The sequence below is a fragment of the Vicugna pacos genome, chromosome 4 (genome assembly GCF_048564905.1).
Source record: "Vicugna pacos chromosome 4, VicPac4, whole genome shotgun sequence".
NCBI lineage: Eukaryota > Metazoa > Chordata > Mammalia > Artiodactyla > Camelidae > Vicugna > Vicugna pacos.
In genome coordinates, this window is record NC_132990.1 from 68,131,978 (window position 1) to 68,145,887 (window position 13,910).

The 13,910-nt window shown below is 55.6% G+C and overlaps 1 protein-coding gene across 12 annotated transcripts in view; it reads left to right on the top strand.

Moving 5' to 3' along the window:
- DAB2IP (DAB2 interacting protein) overlaps positions 1-13,910 on the top strand; it is a 190,099-nt gene that overhangs the window by 106,370 nt on the left and 69,819 nt on the right. For 11 of the 12 annotated variants that reach the window (XM_072960051.1, XM_072960054.1, XM_072960047.1 and 8 more), the window contains one exon: positions 2,715-2,851. The exons of the other annotated variant lie outside the window; for it this stretch is intronic. In XM_072960051.1, the coding sequence (XP_072816152.1) occupies positions 2,715-2,851 (137 nt within the window). The remainder of the gene's footprint in view (positions 1-2,714; positions 2,852-13,910) is intronic. 12 annotated transcript variants of the gene reach the window in all.

Consider the following 13,910-nt stretch of genomic DNA (forward strand, 5'->3'; position numbering starts at 1 on the left):
GGTGGACATGTGGTGCGTGGTGGAGGTTCACAGGGGTCTTCCCCTTTGCCCTGAAGAACCACCCTCCTGGTGAATGTGACCTCCCTGTCCTCTTGTTAATCTGTACACCACTCATCTCATAGTGTTCGTGGTGGTCTTGGTCACTGTGTCTAGCGCATAGTAGGCTCTTGATAAATGAGTGAATGTTATAATTGAGAGTTTGGGACTCCAAGGTCTCAATGATCTGAGACCCCAGTTATCTGTTTGGGTAGGGGGAGGTATGTTCAGAGTAGGCTTCATGGATGACAAGTAATGCTTCTGAGAGGAGCATTAAGTGTAGCCTTGATGGGTAGGGGTGGAGAGGACGAAGTGATTCGTGACCCACTCAACCTCCTAGAAGGAAAGAAGCTTTGGGGGAAAAAAAAAACTCAGAAATAGAATAAAGCTGTCCATACTGCTACAGAATGAGCTACATAAATTTGAAACATGCTTCGTGGTTCTTTGTATCACAAGAGTGTAAAAATTGTGAAATGTTCATCAGCATAAAAAATAAAAGCCAAGAAAAATTACAAGCCCATTGAGGGAATTTGCTTGACAATAACACCTGTGAGAGAAGAATCCATCCAAGTTAGCCAGGTGTGTTCCCCCTCACACCACACACACACCTGGCAAGAGGCCAAGGTTGGGAGAGCCCAGAGCTTGTGTGGAGGTGCAGGTCCCTGCCTTCATGCTGTGTCTCTCAGAGAACCTACTGTTCCCCCGGCCTGCCACCATTTGTGGTCCCTCCACATTAGGGCTTGTCCTGTCTGTGGGTCACCCTTCTGGAGGAGGGTCCCTCCTGTGGCCCCTAACCCCTAAGAGAACTGCAGATGATCAGAGTACCTTGATGGGTGATACCAGGCTGCAGAGGTGAGAGTCCATTTGGATGCCACTGCCTGGGAAGGCATTCTGAATGAGGTGGCATTTCACCTGGGCCTTGAAGGATGTGCAGAATTTGGACAGGTGGCCACAGGGATAGGTCTCCTATGGATGGGAGACATTGAGGGAGAGGAAAAAGTAGCAGCAGAAAGATAGGAAAATGGAAAGCTGAAGAGGGTGGGCAGAAGAGGAGGATCCTATGGGAACAGCTCTGGCATTAGGCAGGCCTGGAAGCTGTGTGTCCTTGGGTGAGTCACTTCACCTCTCTGAGCAAAGTTTCTTCATTTGCAGAAAGGGATACTGTTTCTCTGTCATTTCTGTTTGTGCAGGTGACATGAGATGACATGTGTAGCCATTGTTTGCCCTCATCCTTTCCAGGGTGCTAGGGCCTTGGTGATGGACAGGCCTAGTGAGGGCATGGCCTGCATCAAATGTCCAGCTCTCCCCCTAGACCAGAGAGGGCTGCCAAGCCCACCCTTTACTGTGTGATGGATGAAATGTGGTGTTCAGATTGTGTACATTAACTTCAAAATGAGTCAATATCCCACTTTATTCTGTCTTTTTATCACCTAGAAATGAGGCTGGAGTGGGTGAGTCCCCAGAATCCCTCTTAGACAACTCCATCCTCAGGGAATCTCCCTTCCCTCAGTTTTTCTCTCCTTCCAGCTGCCTGAAGGGTGATACAAAACACCCCAGGCTGTGGCCCCTTGAGCCCTTAAATCTACCTCATCACCTGTAAAGGGAGCTGCTGTACCAAATACTGTCTCTTCCATTAGACCTGGCGCTCTGGGGGTTGGGCTTGAATTATGCTCTGGCCTGAGTCCAACGCAGCCTGACAGAGGGATGAATGGCCTGAATGAGGGGCCCAGCTGAGGTTTGCCATACTCCTCCCAGGAGCGGGCCCCTATCCTCCACGAATCATGAGTGTTCCAGGCAGCAGTCCCTCTAGAGAAGGTCCGGCCTTCCCTCACACCTGGCTCCAAATCTTGAAACATGCAGTGGGGATATTCAGCAAACCCTCCCTCCCTCCCTAAGCTAGACACTAGGTCACCCTGTCCCCAGGGTGATTGCCCCTGCTGGGGTACAACAGTTCCAGGCAAAGGGCTCCACCCTGAGGACCAGTGGCATTTGCCTGAGAAAGGAAAGGCGCCCAGGTTAGGGGTCGGTCCAGGTGGCCAGGGTACTACCAGACGCTGCGCTGGCCGGCTGTTCCCCCTAGAGGACCGTACACCTGCTCGCGGAGCCTCAGTTTCCCCGATTTGTACAACCTGGCTGAGAACACCGACCTAGCCGGTGGAGGAAGGCGCTTTTGGCAATCTTGGACGGCGTGGGGGGCGTGGATTTCTCCCGGTGGGTGGGGGTGTGTGTGACCTTGTTTTGGGAAGAGGTGTTGGGGTGCCGCCACCGAGGCTTCCATGGGTCCCGCCCCTCTGCAGCCCCGCCCCCTCGGTCCCGGGGGCTCCCCCCGTCCCCGAGCCCGGGGGGCTCGGGCGTCCTCGGTCGCGGCCGGCGCGGCTCGGCTCGGCGTCGCCATGGCAACAGCGGCTTAGGGGGCGGGGGCGACGTGGCGGGCGGGCAGGCGAGCGGCGCGGGGTGGGCTGGGCCGCGCTGCGCGGGCCGGGCCGTCGGCGCTCGGTCGGCGGGCGGGCGGCGCGGGCCGTGAGTTGCTGGGGGCCGAGCCCGAGCCCGAGCCCGAGCCCGGTCCCGCGCCCGCCCCCGGCCGCACGGCCGCCCGAGCCAGGGCGCGGGTCCCGGGCCCGCCGCTGCCGCCGCGCTAACCCCGCCTCCCCTTCCCCCTCTTGTCGCCCCGCGCGCAGGGCTTCCTCAGCCGCCGCCTCAAGGGCTCCATCAAGCGCACCAAGAGCCAGCCCAAGCTGGACCGCAACCACAGCTTCCGCCACATCCTGCCGGGGTTCCGGAGCGCTGCTGCCGCCTCCGCCGCGGACAATGAGAGGTGAGCCCGCCGCCGCCGGCGCCCGAGCCGGCCTCCGCGCGCCGCCGCCCCGGGATGCGCCCCGGAGGGCGCGGGGACAAAGCCAGAGCCCGGGCTGGGGCGCGCCGAAAGCGCGAGGGCACCCCACGCCACCCTCCGGCAACTTGTGGGGCCACCTCGGACGGGGGGCCCCCGACGGGAGGACCTTTCCCTCTCCCCCGGGGGTGAGGACCGGGTGCCCGAGCCCCGGGGCGAGGCCGAGCGGGAAGTGTCCTCGCCGAGAAGTCCTGCCTTGCCTGGCTGAGGTGGGCATTGTTTCCCGGGCAGTGCAGTGCCCAGGGCTGGGGACCGAAGTGGCGCCTCCACCCCAGGATCCATCCTGTCTCTGGAGCCCTTGAGTGTCCGATACGAAAGGCATTTGATGCTGGGTTTTGTGGAGACCTAGCGGTGAGGAAAACGGTGAACATCTGGAGGGGAGGAGCAGGGGGCTGGGCCGCTTAGGGGGCACATCTGCTCTAAGTAGGGCGCGTGCTCCGCTGGGGGCTGGGACGGGCAGAGTGGGCAGTGCCGGGGCCCTGAGCTCAGGGGCATTGCCTGAGGCCAAGGAAGAAGGGCCTCATCCTTTTCAGCCCCGGCAGCTGCTTCCCTCGCTCACCTCTTCACTCCCAGGGGTGTCTCCTGTTCCCTGTTTCCTTTTCCTGGGCAAGCCAGAAGCAGGTGTTGAAATTCCAAGGGGAGGTGGCTTGTGGGGCAGAGGAGGGGAGGGAGGAGGTGGTTCAGCCTGCCAGGAGTCACTGGCAAGAAGCAGGCTTCAGCTCGCAAGGGCAAGCCATCCTGTCCGCGTGCGGGGGCACTGGGCGGACACAGCCTCTTGGGGCCCAGGTCTCCCTCCTAGGGCTGTGCCAGTCCTGGCACCTTTCTGCTTGGGCACAGGCATAGTGATGGATTCTAGTGCCAGTTAGAACGTGTCCCTGCTCAGCTAAGTGGAGGTGAAAGAACGGGCAGGCACCAAGGAGCCTTTTCAGCATTCAGCCCCCACATCTCAGGCCCCTGGCATCTGCCTTCCTTCATAGGGCTGTGCCCCTGTGTATGATTGGTGAGTTGGCACTCCCTGTAGGAGAGGCACAGGTAGAATGAAAATGTCTTTACCCTCCCCCTTGGTTCCAGCGATCAGAGGAGTACAAGTTATAGCCCAACTCCTGTCCAAGGTTGAGTGACTATTTAACTGACCCCTAGCATCTTCTCAAAGAGAACCCCTTCCATCGTTCAAGAGAATTACGAGACCTTTAATTTTCATCAGCCCAGAGCTGCTCTCTCTAATGCATCCTCACCACTGCCTGCAGCTGGTTTCCTGCCCCAGCTGCCAAGCCCAGCCCAAGGCAGGACCCTCAGCCTTTCTCTGATGGCTGTGGTGCCCCAGGGGACCAGGCGTGCCCTGGCAGGAAGATTTAGCCAGGCCAGAGCTCAGCGCTGGGTGCAGCCACTGCGTCTTTGAAAATCTCGATTCCCATCTTTGTTATTGTCTGGGCGGCAGGCCACCGGGTTTGCTGATTTCCTCTCTCCGCCCGGCCCCTTCCTCCGGCTTTCTACCCCAGGAACATGCCCTTCTCTGCGCTTTCCTTGGTGGGGGTCAGGACTCTCTGCACCCGTATGCGGGGGCTTGTGTACGTACCCCGTTTTGTGTGCATGTGTTGGTTGTCCGGGGAGCTGGAGAGACAGCAGGCGGTCCGGCCTCTGAGTGTCTGCCCTCCCGGGAGCAGACAGCGTGCATGCCATGTTTACCTCCCTCCAGCGGGAAGCCCGCACTGAGACGCTGGCAGGCGGTCGGCTGGCAACCCTGGCCAGAGGTCGGGGCATGGCCGAGATGACCTCGAGCAGGTCCTGCACAGCTTGGCCTCAGGTCAGGTTTGCCACGGGCTGAAGGGGCATGGAGTGGGGGGATAGGGAGTAAAATTACAAGTCTGTTTCTAGAAACGGTGGTAAACGGTAGCGGTTGGAGCAGAATGTCACTGGCAGTGGTGTGGAATTGTCTTATTAATTTTCTATAAACAAAATCTGGCTTGGTGGCTTCTCTGGCACAGGAAAGGAGCCCAGATTTCCCACGGACAGGCAGTGAGACTGAGTTGGAAATCCTATCCAGCCTTGGAGCTGAAATAGGCTTTGCTAGGACTAGGGTCTCCTGATTTGTTGCTTTGCTTAGAAATAGATTTATCGGCTGCTGCTGGGATGGATGGGCAGATATTTCTCCGGGCCAGTCCCTGGAGTCGTCCTGTTTGGAGTTGAGCGAGTAAAACCAGTTATGGTGACCCTCCCCAACCCCCAGGCTCATGGTCAAACCTGGGCGGGTGGAGAGGCGCCTCCCCCCACTCTGACGTGGTGCGGTGGTGCTATGGAAGGCTGGGAGGACAGAGCCGGCTGCCTTTGGCTTGGCTTAGCAGTGAGGAGGGGGTTGAATCCTGGCTCCATGGGACCCCGCTGGGCGGCCATGCCTCTACACACGGAGGGGGTAAGTGCGGAGACACCAGCCTCCGTGACGGGATGGGCATGTGAAGGGGGGTGGGGGCTTCTAGGGTGGCAAGTGTGAGCCCTGGTCCCCGAAGTCTCCCCATGTGGAGCAGGAGCACAGGGCACTCAGGGGCGGCCACTTGGGTCCTGACTCTGGAAGAATCTGTCTGCCTTATGGCCCCTAAAGCAGCTTTGTTGCATGCTCTCTGCTGTGCTCCGCAAACCGCTTTGTTAGGGAGGTTATTTTTTGCGTTGGGATTCTCTCATCTGGAGGTTAGAAATCAATTGGTTCTCTTCTGGGATCTTTCAGCTCACTGGGAAAGGAGGCTGCCCCAGGTGTGGAGATGCTGAGGTTGGCTGATGGGGGAGGGGTGCTGATGTCTGGTGGTGAGGCTGGGGTCAAGCCACAGGGCTTGGTGGGCACAGCCAAGCTCTGGGGTCCTCGAGGGCTACAGGAATGGTTTGAGCCTTTGTACTTATTCCCCTGAAAACAGCCCGGAGGAGGTTCCCAGCCAGTCTCCAAAGTCATTGGGCCCCTCAACATTCATTTCTTCTTTGGAGGATTTGGAAATAAGCACCAGGGACAGGTAATCATTTCCCCTGGATGACAGAAATGAATGCTGCTCGGAGGCTTTCCAGGTGAAAGGTGTTCTGGCAAAAGCATTTTTGTTTTGCAGGCTGGAAATGCTGCTGCTTCATTTACAAGACCGTTTTAATGTTGGTAAAAGCAATCTCAGATGTGATGTTTCTGCCTTCCCAGAAGATAATTTCTAAGTCACTCATTTATTTATTAACGTTCTTGAATAGCTGGGAGGATCAGCTGGCAATACTATGCTTTCCTTATTTTTTTTTCTCTCCCTGATACTGCTTCTCTGTGACTCTGGCCCCCAGCACAGGTGGGCGACCCAGGTGCAGGTACGCAAGGCTGATATGTGTGGCGTTAGAGACAGATTATCCCTTCCCGGGAATATTTGTGTTGCCTGCAGTTCCCACACCTGCAAGTTACCAACAGTAGGTTTCCAGGCAGCATAAGACTAGGAAGGGAGATAATTTGGAAGTGGCGGTGGGGCCTTTCAGCTGGCCCTGAGTGGGAGGAATCATTTCTGTCCCTTTGGGTGAGGCATTTCTTTGGAGCGGTGAGAGGAAGCTTGATGAGGAACCAAGAAAATGGAAGACGGGATCTGTTTTCCTGCTTTACTTTTTGACAGGAGGTGCAGGAGGGGCTGGGCACCCAGGCCTGGGTTTTCTCAACTCTCTCCCTCCCCTGCTGTAGACAGAGAGTGTCTGCCTTCCCTCTGGTGACGTCGAGATGATTGTGCAGCCTAGACTGTCTCTGGGAGTAATGGGAAGTATATGATCTTTGGATTCGAAGCCAGGCGTTCCTGGGGCAAGTCGCTTAACCTTTCTGAGCCTCAGTTTGCACACCCACAAAATGGGCCTGATGATGATAATGTCATTGGAAACACTAGTATTAATGGAGTCAGCATGTATTTAAGAGAAAATGTCTATCCTGTGCAATGCTGTTTCATTAGCAGCTAACACCGGGTCTTGCACATTTCTTAAATGTTTCTAAAATTTTACAACATGTGAGAGAGGTTAGACAAGCATGTTGTAAGTTTTCAATAAGCGGTAGTTAACATTGGTTGGGAAAAGTCACTTCATCTTGGGGAGCCTCAGTTTCCTCGTCTGCAGTGGGAAAATGACAGGCAGTCACGCAGTGTTACTGTGAGTTCAAGAGATGATACTAGATGTCCCTCATGAGGTGAGGGGGGCTGTCAGAAGATCATTACTACTTTGAACACAAGAAATAGCTGAGCACAATGACCCTTGTTCTTGTCTACGCCTGGGAAAGCAAACCTCTCCTATATGTGTTTTAAAAATCAATTTTAAAAGTTCACTGTTTCATCTGACGTTCGGGCCATACGTGTTTCTAATAATTTAGGCATTTAGGTTCTGTCTGGTTTTTCTTTATTAAAAATGATGCTGGTATTTCAGTCCTTGACTATACATCTTTGTCTGCATTAGTGATTGTTTCCATGGGAGAAGGTCTTAGAATTACTAGGTCAAAGAATATGGACAGTTTCAGGTTTTTGAGGGTACTCACCTGTTTCCTTACATCTTTAAAAACATTGGGTGTTGTCATTATAATGGTCGGTCTTTGTCATTTGTATAGGCAGAAAAATAGCATTTTTTTGGGTACTTGCACTCCTTCACTTGTTAGGGATTGAATTTTGTTTTCCTGAGTTTAATGGCCAGTTGTGCTGCTTTTGAGTCTTGTCTATTACGGTCCTTTGCCTTCTGAACGTTCTGACAAGCCCCTGGCACGATTCTCGGTCACCCTGTTTGACTCTCCTCAACTCTGAAAGGCCCATGTAGGAGGATCTCTGTTAGACGGGGCTCTGCCTTCCAAGTGGTGAGGCAGGGAATTCATTAATTACCTACATGGAAGGCTCCCCCAGCTCCCCCTCGCCTGCTCTCCTTTCCATGAGGGAATCAGATTTAATTCTTAATCCGAGAATTATCATAAGGAGGCCTGGCATTTACACAGCACTTTGAGAGGTCTTGCGCCATACAGAATAGGTAGGCAGTGAAGGGGCTATTATATTAAAGGGAACTGAGACACACAGTCAAAGGCGAGGAGGTGGGACCACCACAGAACCCAGGCCCAACCCCCCTGCAGCATTGTACTGGAGCCCCGTAGGCATCTTCGGGACAGGGCTGACTGGATCCCCACGAATTAGCACCTGATTCTGAACCTCATCTCTAGAGAGGGAGGGGAAGGCCACAGAACATGACCTGGACATAGAGAAGAACCAATTTATTTTTGCTTTCTCATTTTTATCACCTCTTTTTAGATCTGCAGCTCCCTCGTGTATCTTCTAGAGATTTGAGCCGGGCAATATTTTTAGGAACGATGAAAATGAGCTACTAAGAATGCGATCAGCCCGAGGCTGAGGTTTTAAAGGCTAGAGAAGCCTGTCTCTGTACAAGTGTCTGTGGGCATGTATACATCTGTGAGTGCATGTTTTTGTATGTCATACAAGCCCGCACCTGCCGTCACGAAGGTGTGTGTGCGTTACATGTAATTGTCCTTGTACACGTCTGTGCATCTGAAATGAGTAATCGCATGTAAAGCATCTGGAATCGTGTCTGGCACTTCACATTGGGTTGGACTGTGTGAAGTGGCTGTTTTTGCAGGTCGAATATGGGCATATGGTTCATTCTAAGTGCTCAGTGAATGCTGACTACCATTCTTACTGTGTCTCTTTTCATACGTGTACCCGTCTACCAGCATGTGCGTGTGTTGTGTGTGTTTACACACATCCTGTCGCGCTATGTGTGTGGTGTGTTCTGTGTTTGAGCTCTCACACGTGTGCGTTTGTGTGCGCCTGTGCAGTTGCTGTCTGGGCATGTGGCCACTGAGCTGGCCAGTTTTGTGAGCAAACTGTGCCTTCTTGAGGAGAAGCTCCTGGGGCTCAGCATATCTCCAGGCCATCAGGACAGCCACCCTCTGAGTCCCCGCGTGCCTTCAGGTGCCAGTGGAGCCCAGGCCTGGGTGCCTGGCCCGAGGGGTGCTGTGGGGCTTTTCACATTCTCCCCAAGTAGTGCTGCCTATTTCCAGGCCCCATGTCTGAGGATATGCAGATCGACTCTTTAATGGAATTCCTTTGCAAAATATTACTTGAACCAGAAAGTTAATTACTGGGCTGTAATTAATGGCTATTTTAGAGGGCCACAAAATAGGGCTGGAGGTCATAGGGAGACCAAAGATGCGAGAAGGAAGACATGCAGCTCCCGCGCTGGTGTGGGGGACTCCTTCCCAGTGGCAGGGCGCACTTGGCTCCTCCCCTGCCCACCCTCCTGGGGTGACTGGCTGTGGGTGAGTGGAAAAGCGCCCGTCCCATGAAGAACCTCTGGTAGTGTGTCTTCTGGCCATCAGTCTATCCATTTGCGAGGAGTGGCTTGGGCTGAGTTCCCAGCCTAGGGGTGAGCTGTGGAGAGCAAGCCCAGAAGGAGGTGAGACTTACCACCCCCACCCGCTGAGGCCCCAGAGCAGTGGGGAGACATGCCCTGGCCTGGGCTGTGGATGGGACCATGACCAGCCACTCTACAATGAAACCAACCCCTTTCCTACCCCTCCAGCAGCCATTGGGCTGCTGCCTACAGGACCCCTCCCCCAATTCCAGAGCCTAAGGCAGCTTCTCGAAGGACCTGATCCCCACCAGGTGCGTGCTCCCCGTCAGTTTTCTATGTAGAGTCGCCTGAGTTCACACCTGCCCATCCACCTTGGAGGGCTGGCTGGAAGCCCAGAGGAGACGGTTGTGATGGTAATGATGTAGAAGTTGCCCTTCCCATCTGGGGGCGCCAGGAGGGGTGGCCTGTGTGACCGTCCCCTCCTGAGACAGAGGGAATCTCCGTACTTTGTGGGGAGGTGCGATGTGAGCCTGAGTGGGCGCCCAGCATCTCGTACTTAGCCAGGGCACAGCCGCGGCTGCCTATCAGGTCCTTTCTGCAGGCCACCCCACATGCCCTGGGCATGCACATGGAAGAACTCTCCTTGGCAACTAGAAGCCAGGTCCCTGTGGAAGCCACCAGAGGTACACCAGAAGTCACCTCTGAGCCAGGCAGGTGGTGGGGTGAAGACCTAGGGGAAGGAGAGGGAGATGGAATCTCACCTGCAAGGGTCGCTGGCAGCCCACCTGGCAATGCCCTGTGCACTCCTGGGGGAGAGTAAGAAGTGACCCCATGGTTGGAGGTCAAGTCTGATCCTGGGGGCATGCTAAGAATAGGACCTCCCCAGATACCCTGACTCACCCCTGCTTAGGAAACCTGTATGCACCTGACTCCTGGGGTCGTCCCCTTGAAGACTGGCTGGTAGCAGCTTGTCCGGGGGACTGGTGGGAGGCTGAAGGCTCTAACACAGCACTTTGTGCCTTGAGGAGGGGCTCAGGGTCTGCCCGGAGAAAAACTGGTAGGAAGGGAGGGGCCGGAGGGCAGCCTCCAGAACTCTTTCCTGGTTCTCCCAAAGGCACCTGAGCAGGGCTTTGTTGCCCCCAGCCTCCCGCCACCCCTCCTGCTGCCACTTCTACCCTGGCTGCCACAGACCAGGCTGGAGCAGACAGAGTGCCAGAGCCACAGGAACCTGGCTCCTGGGCCTGCTCCATCGCTACCTCGGTGTGATCCTACCTCGGGAGGGCAACGAGTCTTAGCTTCCTATCTCTCCAGTGAGGCTGCTGGGGCAGGAATTGGCCCAGATGGAAGGTTGGGTTTGCACATTTCCCCACATCAGGTGCCCTGAGAGGTGAGTTACTCCTTGTCACAGTGATTCCCCACCTCCCTTTCTCAGTGGGCAGCCCCCATGGGGGAGCTGAGGGGCCCTCCCCAGCCCCTGTCCCAGCTGGCTCTGGCCACCGCCCAGTTCACCCCGGGACGTCACCTACCTGTCGCCCTGGCCTTTCTCCCAGCCTCAGGGCCCTTGTTTGCTGGGCCTGGTAGTAAAAGGGTGCTTCGTGCAGAGATACAGTGCCACCCTGGGAGCACAGGCTCTAACTGGATGCGACGTTGTCGTGGGGAGTTTTCATACTGAGGGCAGGGAGTTAGTGCAGCGTCTCCCTGTGCCCATTGACCAAGGGGAAGTTAATTTCATGCTCCGTCTTTTTGACATTCACAATCACAGCTTCGTGCTGCAGCTGCAGACTGTTAGCAGGTGAAGGATGTGTGCGCCTCAACAATGCCTGTTTCCGGCTGGGGTGGAGACTGATTAATAGAGCCCCACCCTCCACTCTTGTTGCCATTCTTCCCCCCTTTCCACCTTCCTTAGGTTTCATCAGGAAACAATCCCCCTTCCCCAGAACTGGCTCTGATAAAACCCACTCCTGTCTTGGAAGCCACAGGCCTGGCCTCTGATAAAGTGCAGGTTCTTGGGCCCCACCCTTGACATTCTGAATTAGCCTCTGGTGGAGTAATGTTGTTTCCCCGAAGTTTGAGAACCGCTGCCCAAAGTTTGTTCCTTTTGCAGAGGGCAGGATTGTGTCCCAGGTGTGTGCCCGCAGCTTGCCTAGGCACTGCTCTTTTCTTATTGATTCTTGGTAAGGGGGTTTTTGTTTCTCATTTCACAGATGTAGAAACTGAAATTCCAAGAGGGGAATGTGGCTGGCCCAGAGTCACACCCTGGAGGACCCCATTCCCTGGTTGATGCTTAGAATCCCCCCATTAGCATGCTGTGCCGTTCCCTTTTAAGCTTGTGATGCCTTTTGAGATAACCTTCCCCTTCCTGCAGGAGCGCCAGTCGCCCCTCCTGTGCTTGCCAAGGGCTCCCCGCTGGGAACAGTGCTTTGACACCAGGTCTCCTAACGGTGCTTGGAGCAGTTAGGGTGTTTGTGGTCTGCGTTCTACAGGTGAGATGGGTGAGGCTCAGAGAGGTGAAGGGGCAAGAGTCTCCTCACTCCAGGCCCAGGGCTCAGCCCACTCCTCTTGCCGGCTTCCCAGTTACAGGGGGTTCAGAGAGGTGTAGTCCCTCCTCTCCGGAGTCCCAGGATCAAGTGAGTGGCAGTAGTGTGGTTCAAGCCCAGGTCCGCTGAGCCAAAGCCCAGAGGACAGGACTAGCCAGTGTTTCACGGCTGGGCTGGGTGCCCTTGGCCCCCACGTGGAAGTGGAGGTCTTTTAGTGCAGCCTGGAGAGTCTGGGCTCGGGGATGAGAGTGCCCTGTTTGTGCAGAGGCCCCCAGGAGGGCCAGGCCAAGGGGGTGCTGGGTTCCCAACTGAGGTGGCCAGGGACCTGCTGGGGGAGAAGGCTGAGGGTGGGAGGGGCGGGGAGAACCTCAGCCTGTGGGGCACGGAGCTGGAGTCTGAACCCAAAACTGCCTTTCCGCCGCATCCCCGGCACTGCCAGCTGCCGCAGAGGTCAGCAGCAAGGAGCCTGAGTCCGTCACCCAGAGCTGGTCCGGGGCCCAGCGCCACCGACTGCTTCTCCCTGAGCCTGTTTCCCCATCTCAAGAAAGCAAAAACAAAAACTAATCTCTCAGTGCCCAGGACTACGGGATTCCTGGAGGGGAGGCACCTAGCACAGGGTGTCGTCTTTCCTGGGCTTTCCTGCACTGCCTGCAGGTCATGAAGTCCCTGGGGGTGACGTGGGATGGAAGATGTCTTTCATCTCTGTTCTTCGTGCAAGCTTCTCTTGGTACTGTGTTATCACCAGCCCCCCCACCCCTGTACACACACGCGCGCGCGCACACACATACCCCTGCGTGGCCACCTGCATTGGGCCAGGCTCCATGCCTGGCACCTTTCCTGCATTGTCTTATTTCATCCTTACAACAACACTCTGAAGGACATTACTGTCCTCATTTTACAGAGAAGAAAATTGAGGCACAGAGAGACCGAGCAACTTGTCCGAGTCATCCAGCTCGTAGGTGGGATTCAAACCCAGGCGGTCTGGCTTTATTATCTAAGGCCAGCCAGCAACCACTGTCCGTCTGGTCTCTCAGACGTTTCCCAGACGACCTGCTCGGTCAGTAATGTGGTCACTACACTACCTGCCGTGTATAGAGCATCTCCTGCGTGCCAGCACCGCGCCTCATCTGTGCGGCATCTCTAATCCTCTGGACTGCTCTCTGTTATCCTCCCCCCATTTTACAGGTGCCGAAACTGGCCTGGGAGGGGTAAAATCACTTATCAGGGATTACCCTTGTGATGGATTTAGAATCTAGGTCTCTTTGGACTCAAAGCTGGGGCCCTCTCTAGTGTAATAGTTAACATGATGGACAGGTCCCGTGGGCCAGGCCTGCTCTCAGCACTTCCCTGAGAGGAGCTCACTCCATCCTCACCTCAGCCCATGTACTGCACACTGTTGTGATCCCTGGAGCTGCACTGCTGGAGTACAGAGCTGGGATTCAAACGCAAGGAGCCTGGCTCCCAAGTCTGTGCTCTACACTATTGCACAGTCCTGCTCTCTCCCTGTTTTACAGGTGAGGAAACTGAGGCTCTGACAGGTAAAAGCCACATGCCCTGATCTTACAGCAGGTGGGTGGCAGAGATGGGATTTGCATCTAGATGTTTTCAGAGTGTTTTATGTCTCCCATATGAGAGAACGTGGCAGCCGCCAGATGGGGCTGGGGAAATGTCCCAGGGCCACCCTGGGCTCTGCAGGAGGAAGTCCTGAGGTGGCAGTGGAGGTGGGCCTTCCTCACCTGTGGGAAGGTGACTGAGTCTGGCACTGAGCTCCAGCTGGGCTGGCTGAGGGCTTGTGATGGTGCAGCTGAGCGAGCTCCCAGTTAACCCAGCCCTATGTGGACCTGAGGTGGCACCAGGCACCCGTACAGCTGCTGGGCCTCAGGAAGGAGCAGAAGCAGGTGAGGGCAGTGGCAGGGCCATGGGTAAGCGTCCTGCCAAGAGCCCCAGCCAACAGACCCGAGCTGGTCTTGTGTAGCTGCCCCACGCACTTGAAGTTCACATTTTTGATGATGGTTGTGTATGAGAGTAGTGGAAACCTACTGCAAGGGATTTCAGAGTCCAGGGGTGATGGACCCGGCAGAGGATTTAGTGAGCAGTCTGTCCAGTGTTTATCAGACTTGCTT